At 42.7% G+C, this 16,450-nt stretch overlaps 1 protein-coding gene and 1 long non-coding RNA gene across 5 annotated transcripts; one reads left to right on the top strand and one right to left on the bottom strand.

Annotated features, from left to right (window-relative positions):
• Positions 1-5,177: 5,177 nt before the first annotated feature.
• LOC135646185 (uncharacterized) lies at positions 5,178-9,571 on the bottom strand. 3 transcript variants are annotated; one of them, XR_010498991.1, is made up of 4 exons: positions 9,136-9,571; positions 5,447-6,457; positions 5,312-5,379; positions 5,178-5,241 (listed from the first exon to the last, which is right to left on the bottom strand). It is a non-coding gene; the product is annotated as an uncharacterized LOC135646185 (long non-coding RNA). The 3 variants fall into 3 exon arrangements; XR_010498990.1 differs by having other exon boundaries at positions 5,312-6,457; XR_010498989.1 differs by having other exon boundaries at positions 5,178-6,457.
• A 2,527-nt stretch (positions 9,572-12,098) lies between these two features.
• LOC135584621 (receptor-like cytoplasmic kinase 176) lies at positions 12,099-15,370 on the top strand. Of its 2 annotated transcripts, none has more exons than XM_065165453.1 (6): positions 12,099-12,471; positions 13,201-13,526; positions 13,721-13,856; positions 13,980-14,122; positions 14,202-14,325; positions 14,597-15,370. In XM_065165453.1, the coding sequence occupies exons 1-6, from the start codon at positions 12,408-12,410 to the stop codon at positions 15,055-15,057; spliced, it is 1,254 nt and encodes a 417-aa protein (XP_065021525.1). In that variant the 5' UTR covers positions 12,099-12,407; the 3' UTR covers positions 15,058-15,370. The 2 variants fall into 2 exon arrangements, with proteins under 2 accessions (XP_065021525.1, XP_065021524.1); XM_065165452.1 differs by having other exon boundaries at positions 13,180-13,526.
• Positions 15,371-16,450: the final 1,080 nt, after the last annotated feature.

Raw genomic sequence — 16,450 nt, 5'->3', positions numbered from 1 at the left:
GGGATGCATATTGGTCGGACGAGGTCGGGTTTTCCGACCTTCGAGCCTTAGGCGGGGGTCAGGCTTCCTGACCTCCATACCATGAGCAGAGGTGGGGGTCGAGCTTCCCAACCCCCATACCTCGAACGGAGGTGGGGTTGGGCTTCCCGACTTCCATACCTCGAGCGGAGGTGGGATCGGACTTCCCGACCTCCCTACCTCGAGCGGAGGCGGGGGTCAAGTTTCCAAACCTCCACACCTTGCGTGGAGACGGGGTTTGAACTTCCCAATCTCTCTACCTTAGGTGGAGGTGGAGGTCGGGCTTTCCCAACTGACATGCCTTGGGCATATTTTTCCTTATGCCTCTCGTTGTTTTTTTTTTTTTTTTTTTTTTTTTTTTTACGAAAGTTAGGTTTTTTGACTCGTGTGTCTCAAGCACATATTCTCTTGTGCCTCCCGTCATGATGGGTTTCTTCCGGTATTGATCAGGTTTTCCTGACTCATGCGACTTGGACACATTTTCTCTTGTGTCTCCCGTCGTAGCGTGTTTCTTCTTATACGGGTTGGGCTTTCCTTACTTACGCACCTCATTCACATTTTGCCTTATGCCTCCCATCGTGGTGGGTTCCTTCTAACGCACGTTGGGTTTTTGTGATTCATACGTCTCGAGCATATTTTATCTTGTATCTCCTACCGTGACGGATTTCTTCTTACCTGGGTTGAGTTTTTTGCTCATCGATCACTTTTGCATTTTGCAATATGGTCTTCACATATTGGTCATTTTTATGCTCTTCGAAGTGCTCTATGCACATCGATCATTTTTGTACTTCCAAGATAATCTTCGTGTTAGGACCGAAATCGGCACTAAGCGAGGGGGGGTGTTTAAACTTAGAGAGCACGTTCGTATGCGTAGTAAGAGTCGTAAGCAAGTAAATCGCTTTAAAATATGAGAATGAAAAACATAATAGAAATACAAACCGAGTACACCAGATTTATAGTGGTTTGATCGTCGTGACCTATATCCACTCCCGATTACTCTTCACTCGAGACCATCGACTTTCACTATCGATCTTCTTTCAACGGGCAAAAATCAACTACTCTTACAACTCTTTCTCATTTTCACAAGCTCAGGAGAGAACCTTTACACCTCTCTTTTAGACTTCACTATTCCCTTAGAAAAATTTCTAACTCTAAAAGGAAGAGACTCTAAATCCTAAGAGAGTTTCTAACTTTTTTTCTCAAGTATTCTTTCTCCCTTTTCTACTCAGTTTCGTGCTTTGCCAAGAAAAAATAACTGGGGTATTTATAGATCCCAAATGACTTCAAAAATAAAGTAAAAAATAGTCTCATCCCGGGTTTCTTGAGTCCTGACCGTACCATCGCCTACAGCACTAACACTAGGCTGTACCACCGCTCAATCTGGCGGTACCACCGCCCAGTCTAGCAGTTCCATCGTCTGACACGGTCTGAGAGACTATATCTGGGCGGTATCACTACCCAGTCTGACGGTGCCACCGCTTGGGCCTGCTATGGGTCACTGAATGAGCCTTTCACTTAGCCTAAAACAACCCTAATTCGGGTCCAATTGACCCCTAATTGAATTGGCATTGTTTCACCCAAATACCGACTCAATTAGACCTAAACTAACTTGATCTAGACATAATTGATTATAAGCATGAATCCTATGTTGTCCGACATGTCATTGGTTCATCTAGCGCTTCCTCCGATCCTTCGACGCATCGTCATCTCCTTTAACGTATTGCCCAAGCAACATGTTGACTCCCGTAACTTCTGATCTCCTTGGTGCAATTTCTGATCATTTGGCCCGATACCTAAACTCATGACACGAAGACCTTATGCCGGTATGTCGACCGATCCTCCGGCTCGATGTCCAATCTCCCGACCTATTTCACTCCGGTCCAATGTCTGATTCCTCCTGCTTTAATCGATTTATCTTTTTTGATCGAAGTTAATCTTGTGTCACTCAAAATATAGATTAGATCGTAAACTCATCAATTGATTTCATTATCAAAATCCGATATTCAACACTTCGCACATTGATCACTTTTACGCTTTCCGAGGTGCCCTTTCATCAATTGATGTCTCTTTGGAATCAACTTGAAAGGACACTTGTCATCAATGTTGGAGGAGGGAGATTGATCACGTCACTATAAATCCCCCTTGACCGTGGGGGGTGAGGCTCATTCTTCCATTTGAACCTCCAAAGCCCCTTTAGGAGCCATCTCTACTTAGCCTCGGTTCTCCACTAGTGCCTCAGGTCAGGGTGAGAGTTCCTTATGTTATTGAATGAATTGCTCGAGATGTCCTCGACGTATGAGTTTTTCAATCTATTCTTTCATGTCGATGAACTAATAGTATTTAGACCCGTCTTTTTTCACCAACGAAGTCATCATTGAGTAAGGGTCTTTTAAGAGCCCCTTCTCTTTTATCTATAGAAAAACTTTAGTTCTAAACATATTCAGGGGAGTTAGCTCGGACCTTGGGCGAGGTAACTAAAGTCGTTCGTTCCTCCTTCACCGTAGTGATCTCGAGGTCAAGGTGAATTGTGGTTGTTTTTGCTTCGACCTCTTGCTTGACTTCCTATGCTTACTAGCGACCATTACCTCGGTGGCAATATATTGATTGTCCCTTTGAAGTACCTTGGTATTGTCGTCGATGGCATTTCTACTAACGATTAGAAGAGACGAGAGGGCTTGAGCCTCATTATAAAGGTATGCATTATAAGCAACAGATGGACATCTACCATGCCTTGGATTTCATTAGTGAACTAAGCGATGAAGTATGTAAGCATTTCCTCCTCCTCTTGCTTGAGTTTGAGAAGCGTTGTTGCTAATGGCCTTGGGTGCATATTTCCGAGGAAGTGAAATTCGAACTTCTTTACGAGACGGGCAAATGAACTGATGGATAGCAGCTTCAAGCAAGTGTAATATTCTCGTTCTAGGGCTTTTAATATAATCGAGAAGGTGCAGCACATCATAGCGTTCGAAGTGTCATACAATAACATTTGGGCATGAAAAACTACAATGTGTTCTATTGGGTCGACATTGCCATCAAATGCCTCCAACGATGGGAGGCAAAAGTTTGCTAGAATCGATTTTTCCTAGATTTTCTAGGTGAATGGTGACCGACCCGAGGTGGGGTCAACCAATACTTCCCTTGGATTGTTGGAACTCTTATTGCATCTCCTCTAAACGTCGATCCATCTACTATAGTTGGATTCGTAGAGAATCCTCTATCGAATCTATTGATTGGGTCTCGGATTTAGGTAGGGAAAGTGATGGTATGGCTCGCTAAATTCTATAGTTGGGGAGTGAACTGCCCCCTTGGTCGACGGTTTGATGAGTCTCGGGTGCTCATGAGATGTCAGCACCATGTCAGGTGGGGAACCTCGATGGGTGCCAGTGTAGGTGGCGGTTGAGTCGATGACTGTGGCTAAGCTGTGGCGTCGCTTATTGAGCTAACAAGGACAAAAGTGGAGGATGACCTGTATCATGCGTATTAGCGCCTACACTTGTTGTGTGAGATTCAAGAACACCTCAACGGAGATGAGCAAGTGGCTCGGGGTCATCGTTGTGGGTGAGAGGCTTAGGTCATTGAATAGACGTTAGTACCACATCGACATTTGCACCAAGGTGGATATGTCCATGTGCGAAAAGGTTAACTGTTGCTCCCCTTAAGTGAAAGTAATGTGGGTTGGGGGTAAAGCCTCCTTGCTCGAGTGTTCATTGAGAGGATTGACAGGTGGACATTCTTGTAATATTGAACCTTCATTCTAATGCCAAAACAATAAGGGAAGAAATCATTGGTGTCCTGATCAGCTCAATGTAGTTCGAACTCATATATGTAGGGTTGTCCGATGTGTCTTCAAAGTGAAAATGCTAAACTTCTAAGGTGCCACCTGCACGAGGACAGGAGAGGTTTCTTGACCTGATCTCTTTGACACCGAAGTTAGTAACATGAGTTATATTAGTGTATATATGAGTGGTCAAAAAAAGTAAGCCCCCCTTCACTATATTGAAGATGAGCTTTTATACATAATCATAAATGAACAAAATATTCAACGAAATATTATGTGAGGAGACGGTCTCTAACTGCCTCTAACAACCTCTCCTTAAATCTCTTGTTGACGTGGGTAACAAGTGAAGACAACCCATAATCATTTGCGTTTGACCCTTTCCCATGTGGGAAGATAGATAGAGGGTGATCATCATCTTTTCCTTTCATCCTATATACCATTATTAGATAACAATTAAGTGCTCCCTATCAAGCTCGGCTACACAAATAGATCGGGAGCGTTCGAAATGTCGGAAAGCTCCGGATGGTGATGCTCCCACTATAACATTGTTGCTGTGCCGACCTCTACTCCACTCAACCACAATGACAACCCTCGAGACCCCTGCCCACTCAGATTGATGCAACTGCAACCTCACCGTGAGGGTGAGGAGGGTGAAGATGAGGTTGGTGCTAGCGAAGGGTCGGGCGAAGCTGATGGAGCTTGCCTTTATCAACCCCACCTTGTGCTAGCGAGGTGGGGTCAACCAATGCTTCCCTTAGATGACACTGAGGCACACATCCAGAATTTTTTTCTTGGTTTTGCCACTATGCTCATAATTAAAAACCTGCGGAAAATCCCATCTGATAGAAAGCAGATTGGAAATCATCATGATGCAGGACCTCTTCGTGGGAAGTGCTAAGCAAAACAAATGGATTGTTAAATTGCCACTGGTCCTTATCACTCAATGGGAACATTATTTGTTGGAATGACAAAAAAAGTGTAAAATCAATTCATAGTGCAAAAGCTGAATGATAAAACGAGAGGGGACGTCGATAATCTTTTGTGATCACTGAGTGCCTTCTATACTAAAAAGATTGTAATTTGGTAGACAAGTCATGTTTTAGCGTTCATGATTATGTTGAAGTGGACATGCAAACTCAGTAGGAAAGACAGAAATATTACACATTCATGAAGAAATATGTGTAGTACAAATAGAGAATAAGATAGAGAATCACCTAAAATGATATGGACATGTTCAAAGGATGACCACATGTGTCTTTTCCCACCACTGACAAGAGTTCAAATCCTACCTATATAAGCTTCAAAATATAAAATCATCTCACAGAAGTTACCAATTGAATCAAGCTATATAAAAAACAAAGAATGGAATGTGAAGCTCACCTGCAAAAGAACATATAGAAGCAATGCTCACTGATTGAGGATGACATCCAGTACTAACGGATCGGCTACAATAAAAGACAAGTCACAAGTGTGCAACTAACAGAGGCACATAGCACCTAGAAACAGATTTCTCACCTATAAAAGACCATATAGAAGCAATGCTCACTCAGTATTGAGGACGGCATTCAGCATTGAAGGAGTGGCTGCAACCAAAGACAAGTCACAAGCATGCAACTAACAGACACACACAGCACCTGGAAGCATGGCTACCTTGTTGAATCATGGTGATACAGATTCCCACAGGTACAGTATACTGAAGACGTAAAAAGAGAGAGCGGACGTGGAAAGACCAAGGAAGCGCCTCCAGCATCTGCCCAAGAGAATCGTCGCCATCATAGCCCAAGCTGCATGGAGAGGAGAAAGAGGAACGTAGAAAGAGGAACTGAGACGGGACAACGGAGGGAGCAGAGAGGTGGAGCTCCATTGCGCAAGTCCCATAACGAAAGAACTGAAAAATCGACTCAAATTGTCCCAGCTTGCTACTTGAGGTCGTCTCGTGGGCTGTGGGAGGATACACGGGTGGTGAAGTCCGCAAAGGCGAACAAGGTCTTGCTGGCATTTCGTCGAGCAACAGACGGACGAAAGAATCGAAGTGCTACTTACAACAAGAGAAACGAAAGATCCAAGGATAAGACCGACGAAGGTCTGCGACACGAGAGGCGACGCCGATGCCCGTTGGTGGTCTGCCTCCTCCGAGCTTTTTGCAAATGCTGTTGCTACTGTTCATCGTTATTTATCACTGAAGCGTACTTCTGAATTCGTCGCATGCGATGTTACTGTAGAATGAGCAGCAGGAGGTGTCTCTTTACTGCTGCCTCGGGTTCGACGATACCAAGATATCACTTCTGTTACAGTTGCACTGAGCATAGCGCTTCATATACACATAGCTAGCCTTTGTCGTTGTTCGGTCTAATTGATTCATTTGCCATGAATGGAGATGCTCTTGTTCTTAGGCTTTCCGACGGCACTGGTTGACTTCTGTGTCACCACCACACCCGCAGAGACCAGAACTCTCGTGCCGGTGGCCCAAAGCGCTGGGCCATAGATCACAAGGTTCCGGTCTCTCTGAAGCACGAGGGCGTTGCTTTTCTTGCAGCAATCGTCGTCACAGCCCTGTGCATAGAGATGACGGAGGTGGGCTACAAGGGGAGAGGAAGAAGACCGGTGGATCACACGAGTCCTACATGAAGGGAAGGCAGAACTGTTCCCTGCAATGGAAAGCTGCAAAAGGAAAGTGAATTAGAGCGAGCATTCTCATTAGCGGACAAAGAATTATGCAGAAGCTACGGAATCTGATAGGATAACCACAAAATCTAAGTGAGAAGAATTTATACTCAAGAAGTAGTCACATGAAAATAAAGTTGTAGACAAACTTCGTCAAGAAACGATAGCCAAAAGCACTGTCACATGTACACAAGAGCGATGCAAGCATAAAGTCAGCAGATTAATGCTTCAAGAAATCACTTGTAGATCATAAACATGCATTTGCCATTTGATTCAAGTGCAAAGCCAATAAGATGCTATAAGAATGAAAACTGACCGACTTACTCTTGGGCCATGATCTAATCTGTTTGCTTCCTAAGAAGTGAAACACTTGAAAGCTTGTCAGGCCCTTCCCATGAACGGGCTCAATATATTTACTTGGAGACATTTTAGCTGCAAGAACAAATGTCATTTAAGTCTAAGTGTTTCACTTCTGAAAAGGTCATTATTACGGAATCTTCACCATGATGGTAGACTCTAAGAATATAGATATAGTAACCAAGGATTGAAATTTTGTACCGTACCAGAATTTCGAGATTCGCTCGGTATGGTATGGTACGGTACTATATATCGACTGTCTCGTCGCCCTTTTTGGCACGCGTAAGAAGAAATATATATATATATATATATATATATATATATATATATATATACATACATATATATATACATACATATATGTGTATATATATACATATATATATATATATATGTATGTATGTATGTATATATATGTATATACACACACATACATATACACGTACAAGTTAAAGAAAAAGGCGACGTCGTATCTTTTCTGCCCGCATGGAGAGAAGGTGGGGAGAAGAAATCGTTTCCTTCTCCCCGCGCAAGTCACCTTGTTTTTTCTACTTGCGTGGGGAGAAGAAACGTTGTCTCAATGATGCTCGATTTCTTCTCCCCATGACGTTGCCAACGATTCTTCTCCCCGCGCAGATGAGGACGCTCGGTTTCTTCTCCCAACACGACGTCGCCAAGGATTCTTCTCCCCGCGTGGATGAGGAGAAGTCACTGATGATGGCGAGGCCTCGTCGCCTCAGATGAAGAGAGAGAGCAGCACCGGATCTCCAATTCTTCTCCCCACGATGTTGCCTCTTTTCTGCTCGCGTGGAGAGAAGGTGGGGAGAAGAAACTGTTTCCTTCTCCTCGTGCAAGTCACCTTGTTTCTTCTGCTTGTGTGGGAAGAAGAAACGCTGCCTCGACGACACTCAATTTCTTCTCCCCACGACGTTGCCGACGATTCTTCTCCCCGCGCGGATGAGGACGTTCGGTTTCTTCTCCCCACGACATCGCCGAGGATTCTTCTCCCCGCGTGGATGAGGAGAAGTCACCGATGATAGTGAGCCCTCGTCACCTCAGATGAGGAGAGAGAGCGGCACCGGATCTCCAAGTTCTCCTCTTTGTTCTTCTCCCTCGACTAATACCCACCCGGTAGCGGACGATGATGACCAATTTAGAATGGTAACGTGGCAGAAACAACCCCAATCGACGGTATCACCCGGTAATGGGCGGTCCACGTACCGGTCTGCTAGCGGACCGGTACGTACCGCCCGATATGGGTGGTATTATTCGAAATTAAAATCTTTGACAGTAACAACCAAATAATACCAGCAAGATGATGTGTCAACATCTTGTCAGGATGAACTGTGCAACAATTTTCTATAGTTCTTTTTATCATTGTTGTGTGTATTGCAAATCATGAAAATATGACTGAGCATTATGAAGATAAAAGATAGTTTTAGCATATGGGGGTTCCCTGATAGATTACATTTCACTAGCTGCAAGCACCAAGGACATACCAAATGTCTGATTGCCATCATCAGTCACTTGCTTTCGAGGGGAAGGAAACCTGAGAATCTGCAACTTATTGTTATAAAGGCAGTAGAATTCTCAGTGTAAGGGAACTTTGATACATAAGACTCTCGAAAGAAATATGGAATTCTTGAACTACTGATTCACAATCCATGTATATGGATGTCAAGGGTTAGATTAGATCACAAGACTCTCATGTATCAAAAAGTTCAGCTGATGTTCTGGGCATTAATCAAGATACTGAAGCACCTACTGCCGTAAAATATTAAGCAGTTTAATTATTCTTCATGAGATAGAAAAATGGCCCGACACAACTAAAAAGCTTTCATATAACTAAAATAACTAATTTTCAGATTTCAACAGCATATATGTCATGATACAACATATGCTCATCAAACACAAGAATAGATCAACTGCATAGCATGAAGCTGTTTAATTACCAGCATTTTCTTAAAGAAAAGAAAGCTTATGGATTCTTTTAGCAATTAGGTGGATCTCGCTTTAAGTGTGATATTAACAGCATGTACAGGACTTCAATTGAAAGGTACAGAAGAAAGATGACAAATTTATTGTCTCTTTACTTCCCTGAGAAGCTAATCCATGGAGTCCTGGAACAAGGGCTGAAGTATTATGCACCAATCAAAGACTACTATAATTATGGTAAGCACTTTACGATAAGGATTTTAACGGAGAGTCGGCATTATAAGGAGACATAGTTTAGCAAGAAGTCTTCTTTCTTTGTTTCTTATGTTATCAGTCCTCATGAAAGCAACAATTTGGATGACAGCCAAGAAATAAACCCTCACCAACCGACATCGATTCGGGAGAACGGATGGTGCATTTTTCACGTTTCTTCAGAGCCATCGCTCGCGATTTGCGGAAAGAAAGGCCGACATCCTCTTGGCAGGCGCATAACACCAAAATCGCCATCAATCCATAGAATTAGAGGCATAAAGAGATCAAGAAAGAGCTCAAATTACATGAATCATGTGGAGGGACTCCGTTCTGATGTTGGGGATGAACTCCACCAGATTTGAGCACCTCCGGAGCCGAGAAGTGGGAGAGGTAGGGATCCGATTCGCCCGCCATTGATAAGAAATTTCGGATTGTTGGGAAACCCTCGGGGATGAGATGGGGAATGGGGGATTCGATCGTGCGGTAGAAGAGGAGGACGACGACGAAAGCAAACCCTAATTCCTAATCGGAGGCCGTTACCGCTCGAAGGTCTATATGGTAACTCCCTCAAAATGGCGGGAATTGATTCCCTTCTTTTCTTTTATTTACAACGGACTAGATCCGACCCGTTAACAACTGTAACGGATCATCATAACGGGCAACATGGCATGAACATATACAACGAAAGATTGGGGTGGTTTCAAAATAAGCCCTCTTAATATCATGATAAATAGTACTAAGAGGAAATGCTGTTGCACTGTTTCCCAATTGCTAACATGACAATTCATTCCTAATAGTCATGTGTTTATTGGATCAAATATTAGGGAGTGAAATGAATAAGATTTTTCTTTTGGGGAAAAAAAATCCATTGTTCACCATTCCTTCCATTTATTTATATTTTTATAAATAACTGTAATCAATGTATTTATATTCATATATATATAACTATTAAAAACTTACTCACTGTAGACTCTGAGACAGAAGTCAGGCCATTCTCAGCCCCAAAAATGAATGAAATTTCATACTGCAGTTGTTGATTTAATGTTTGACTATAGTGTCCAATAAATAGTGCATGGTGATGCAGTGATTGCATCAGAATGACAATAGTATCTGTTTCACGTTATAGTATTCACGTCTGCACATGTTTTTAATCCTTCAGTCAAACTGGTTGCTGATTGAGTGAAGCGAAAGGCCTTCAACATTTCCAAAGCACACACTTTGGAAACATCATGACTCTTGTTTAGCTTTGACCCCGAACGCATCTAGATTTCCTATCTTTTCTGTGATTGTGACTATAATGTTAACAGTACAGCACAGGAAACTGATGCATGGTGCTTGTCATGGAGCTCCCCAACAGAGTCATTATTTGTGGGGGGAAGGAAGGGGTAAGAAAGAAGAAAGAGAGGTCTCGTGATGAAGGGATTGGGGAAGAGTCAAAGGGATGGCTGCCTGCCTTTGCCTAACCATGAATGGAAGCAGAGTTAATCCCTGTGGTCCATATAATTTAATGGAGAGATTAAGAGTGCACACCTGCCCACTTGCAACCATAAATTGCGGGGTCCCAATAAAAGCCATTGGAAGGTTCTCATGAGCTGCCAAATGTGGACAAACATCCACATCAAATGCTCACCTTTTAATATTCTACTCTCATCTTTAGCCATGTCCATGTGAATGACATGGTAGGACGAGAGAATTCTGCTGGTATAGATCCAAAAGACAGATGAGACTTTGAAAGGTATCAAGGAGCAGAGTGCTACAGAAACACATGATTTTTATTGTGATCTTCTTTATCATGGTAGCTCAAAGTTTGGCTCTCAGATGAAGGTGGGAGTTCCTTCCTTCCTACTACTACTACTACTGTGCTGCGGCTCCTACAAAAGGATCATTTTAGCCAATGAACTGCAGGCGCTTGAAGGTCAATGAAACTTTTCTCATTGGATAGATCACATGTGTAAAGTTCCCAAAAAAGAAGAAAAAAGGGAACTTTGTTTCTTCCAAGTAGATTAGACTTCATTGCTTGTCTTCGTCCGATCGCCTCGTCTCCTAGTAGAGAGCAGCCATGCATCAAAATGCCTCGATCAACTTCTCTCTCTCTCTCTCTCTCTCTCCATTACTTGTTTTCTAGTGGCAAATGCATTCCAAACAAAATAAGCGATGCATGTTATATCGTTGCTTCAGAGACATTGCCTCAAGCAGTGTTATATCATTCCAAACAAAATATTTCTGATGTTAAATTTAGATGTCAGAGACATTGCTTCAGCAATGTTGTTTCATTATCTAGCAGAGAGCAGCGAAGTCAACCAGCTGCTATCAGCAGTCTCCCAGATCTGCTCAGCATCTCACATATATAACTTGAGAATCATAGCTGGAGATGATGAACGAGTTGACGTGCTCGTCCTGGTTTCCATTGCTGCCACCCACAGTTTCCTCAAAACATCTACTTCAAATCCATCATGTTGTAACAAGTATTTTACTACGTACACAATATTTGGGTATTTTGCATGAACATGTCAGCTCCTAATATTCGATCTCCAACTCATCATCTAATTTTATTTTTTTATTTTCTTTATATATATATATATATATATATATATATATATATATATATATATATATATATATATATATATATATATGTGTGTGTGTGTATATATACATTCTTTAACGGGCAAAAGCAGCACGCAAGTTGGAGTCCACCGGAGCCGACAAAGAAGGTCCACTTACACCGGCGGCTGCAGGTCTATGCACCGTCCGATTCCCATCCGACGGTCATCATGCCACTCCTCGCTCTCCATCAAGCGGTACATAACGATTCCCACTGCATCATAATATAATGCTCGATGGGCTCCGACTGAGTTACGTAACCGGGAGCGGGCCCGCCATTAATACCTCCATCCAATGGCACCAGCTTATGGTGTTAGCCAGAGACACTTGAAATAATCGGCGACTGTAATAAAGACACGTGGTTATTAGTGCTACGTGGATGAATTTGATCGGGTCTATACTGCGTGTGTGTTTGATGACATTACAACAAAGCACCACCCGACCCCCACTCACTGTTTGCGGTGTGAAGACAACCTTGGCGGGGCGGAAGGGGCACGGTGAGAACACACACAGGGGAGACGGGGAAGAATGAAAGCAGCCACCTTTTGGTTCTCCTATCCTCATCGCTTTTGCAGCTCCAGAATATGTGCCACGTTGTGGAACCTGAGCTTCCATTCTGGAGTTCGGCAGCTGGGAAACGCTTTTCGCTAGCTGGAACCGCCGTGGTGGTCGGTGTTCGCTTTTGAGGTCGCAGGAGCACTCGATTCGACCGGCTTTTTATAGGAAAGATTGCTTCTTGGACGGATCTGGTGCCGCCGTCCCGAGCCATAGTTCGTGAGGTAATTGCTGGGGGATCGTGATGGGGAATTGCTGGGGTGCTCAGGTGAAGGCGGAGAGTCCCTCCGACGGCTTCTTTGCCTCAGGTACCAACAAGATGATCTTTTGAGCGGGTTTTGAGCTCGAGTGGAGTTCATGTAGAAGTATAGGAATGGAAAGTTTGATCTTTGGGGTGTTCATAACGTGTTTGGCAGCAACAAAAATGGAGTTTTGTGACATTTTCACCCCTTTTAGCTAAATGCAGAGATCGATGGTGTGTTTTGGTTAGGTTTACTTTTAGCCAAAGATATATTTGTCTTCCCGGACTAAATCTCCTAGTTTTTTGGCTTCGTTTTTGAGAGATCAACTTGGGGCTTTCTTTTGCATGTTGTTGAACCTACCTTTTCCGGAAATTTTTTGTGAGGTATGGTGAATAACTGTTCATGCAGGTGTTATCCTGTCTTTATTTTGCATCCCTATCTTTGTATCTCCAGATGAGTTTGAGGATTTTATCCCAAGAAATCAGTCTTACCGGACAACAGTACATAAATGTAGTAGCATATCATGACTTCGGTCTTCATAGGCTCATTTGGTTGAATGATTTTGATGGGGTGTGGTGACTTTTCTTACCTCTGTGTTTATGGTCATGTTAATCTAAAATCATTCTGTAAGAGGCCAATGCATTAATCTTTTCTTCGACAACCATGTTGGGTTAATGATCAACTTGGGGGTATGAGCGCATGGGAATTTCATGTGTCAGTTTGCTCCTTAGTTGTAGGTTTTTTTGATCAGTTCTCCTGAATCTGATTCACCAGGAGACGTATTTTCGTGCCTAGGACTTCACTCTAAAAGCAGTAGCAGGGATGGAAAGAAATTAAGTGGTTCTAGTAGCAAGGTGTCTGCAGCATCTGTGCCTCCAACCCCGCGCAGCGAGGGTGAGATCTTGCAGTCAGTGAATGTGAAGAGCTTTACCTTCACTGAACTGAGAATAGCCACCAGAAACTTTCGACCGGACAGTGTGGTGGGGGAGGGAGGCTTTGGTTCGGTATTCAAGGGATGGATCGATGAGCACACACTTGCAGCTGCCAAACCCGGCACTGGAGTGGTTATTGCTGTGAAGAAGCTGAACCAGGAAGGTCATCAAGGTCACAGGGAATGGTTGGTGAGTATCATTTTACTCTGCGTATATTGAGTTTTTTTTTTAATTCCTTTTAATTTAACTATTTAGCAATAGCTTAATCTGGAGAGTTGATTATTCAGTGCCTTCGTATAAGGTTATCTTTAACATGTCACGGTATGTCGGCAAGCGTGCTCTGTTTTCTGCAACAAATCTGACATTGTTTCGGTTTCTTGTAGGCAGAGGTAAATTATCTTGGTCAATTGTCTCATCCGCACCTTGTAAAGCTTATTGGATACTGCCTAGAGGACGAGCAACGGCTTCTTGTCTATGAATTCATGCCTCGAGGGAGCTTGGAAAACCACCTCTTCAGGAGTAAGTATATATGATCTACATCCGATCCATTGGATAGGCTGAAGCATTTCTTTGAAAATGACTACTGTCGATTGTCATTCAGCTCTTCTGATCGTTCTTCGCTGTAATTTGATATTGACGCAGGGGGTTCATATTTTCAACCACTATCTTGGAAACTTCGTATGAAGATCGCACTTGGAGCTGCAAAAGGGCTTGCCTTTTTGCATAGCGATGTGGCAAAAGTGATATATCGTGATTTTAAAGCCTCTAATGTGCTTCTAGATTCAGTCAGTGGTCTTCTGGCTTTTATTTATTATTCCTTCAAAATTGACAAAAATCACTGACATTTTTTTTGTGGTTTTATAGAATCATGAAGCAAAGCTGTCTGATTTTGGATTGGCAAAGGATGGTCCAACAGGTGACAAAAGTCATGTATCTACAAGGGTCATGGGAACGTATGGATATGCAGCTCCCGAGTACCTTGCAACAGGTGATCTTCTTATACATGTCGAATGTTTTCTCTCCATGATCGCATAATTGATAGTTGTTGTCTGGCCTATAATGCATTTGCAATTACCAATATTTTTGCAACACATAGTCATGATTTTCCTTACCAATATTTTTTCAAACTGACTTTTCATTTGAAAGTTGTTCGCATGCAGCCAAACAACTTTCATTCTGGACAAGCATATGCATGCATATATGATGTTGAAGTATGAGAACGTACTGACACTGGATTTCATACATGTTCATTTTAAAAGGCCATTTGACTGCCAAAAGCGACGTGTATAGCTTTGGAGTTGTTCTTCTAGAGTTGTTGTCTGGCCGACGTGCTGTGGACAAGAACCGGCCGACAGGAGAGCATAATCTGGTGGAATGGGCAAGGCCTTATCTCACGAGCAAGCGAAAGATCTTCCGCGTCTTGGATCCAAGATTGGGAGGGCAGTATTCACTCGTAGGAGCCCAAAAGGCTGCTGTCCTCGCGCTCCAGTGCTTATCCTCGGAAGCAAGGTACAGACCAACCATGGATCAAGTGGTGGCTGCACTAGAACAGCTTCAGGATGCTAAAGACACAGAGAGAAGCCCTCAGAGTGAACAGAAGTCGAGCGGCCAAAGCATCGGTAGCAACTCACACAGGTCGCTTCGGAGAAGATCGAACGAATGTGCCAAGGGGAAGGTTGCTCATCATAGGCCTCCGGCATCTCCTCTTTGTACCAATTGAAGAAAATCTCAGAAGCTGAAGGCGCCATCGATAACAAAAGGCCGAGTCTTGTTTTAACAATCAGATCTCTGTCACCTGTTGTACATCTTTCCTATCATTGTGCTTCGAATCTGTCTATATCGCACTTTTCGGTTTCCTGGGTTGGCAATATAGAGTTGCTACTACTCTCCCATTTGATTTTGAGAGTGTGGACGACTCTTTGATGCACTGTTTGTCTTGAATAGTTGGAGGACTCTGCCATAGCTGGAGTAGTACTATTTTTTGGTTCAACCATCTAGAGTGCTTCCCTTGCTGTTCTTTACAGCTTCCCTCAGTTGTCTTCTCTTCAACTTCCAACATTTCCTTTCTTACGCTGATGCTGCTAATTGAGTCACTATTTATACTGCAACCATGCTCAAAACTTTACCTGTTACTTGTTCATCTTCCTTCCTGTTGAGAATATTCTAGACGCTACAAATAATTTCATATTGAATCCATTAAGACTTAAGCTTTTATCGAGGCCCATCTTGTGAATAGCTAATTCAATTTTAAGAAGATAATTTGAGTAATGTAGGGCAAGGAGGCTAGTTAGCCTAGTAAATCAAAAGAGGCTCAAAAATTTATATACTAACGAGAGAAACGGGATGATGCCCCCGAGGCTCAAAAATTTTGATATTATTTTCTTCTTACTCGAGCTATTATATTCTTGCTTGAGGCCACTATTTCAAATGGAGTTATCTATTGAGAGCAAGGTTTTATTTAAAAGGCCATGAGGCAAGATATTTCAGGAGCAATAAAGGAGATAAAATCCTAGGATCTCTTCCTAAGTTATCGATAGGGTATGTTCAATAACAGATTTAAGGCTAGGGATATAGAATCTCTTCCACTAAGAGGGAGGAGCTTAGAGTGGACAGGTGCTGATAGAGTAAAATATTGGGTCTAAGTAATTAGGGTTAGAGAGAGAGAATGATCTGGAAAGCAAATTGTGAATGACTTTATTCTCGATCTAAAAAATTTTATAATAGAAAAAGTGATGGGTTTTAGAAAATTTTATTGTCGAAATAGGTGAACGATTAGAGTCGATTCTAAGTTCAAAATATGTGCTACTCCTGGGCACACATGACATATTAAGAGGCTTGAGAGAGTGATGACATTAACTTGCCCGCTTGACCTTCAATGGCCTTTGAGCTCACCAACAACATAGTGACAAGCATTGGCAAAAGAGTGACAAACAAGACAACAAATGAGTTATTGCATTAAGAACCTTCATCGAAGAGGACACTACATTGGAAATAAGTGATGAGACTTGGGTCACCTCCTGACCAAGGCTTAGGTCGGATACAGATACATGATGGGTATGAATAGATTGAACCATATCAAGGGGAGGGTGTTACTTGGTGGGTCGAAAGAGATA

The sequence above is a fragment of the Musa acuminata genome, chromosome BXJ3-8 (assembly GCF_036884655.1).
Source record: "Musa acuminata AAA Group cultivar baxijiao chromosome BXJ3-8, Cavendish_Baxijiao_AAA, whole genome shotgun sequence".
Lineage (NCBI taxonomy): Eukaryota > Viridiplantae > Streptophyta > Magnoliopsida > Zingiberales > Musaceae > Musa > Musa acuminata.
Note: the sequence above shows the minus strand (reverse complement) of the source record. Positions and strands in the feature narration are given on the sequence as shown.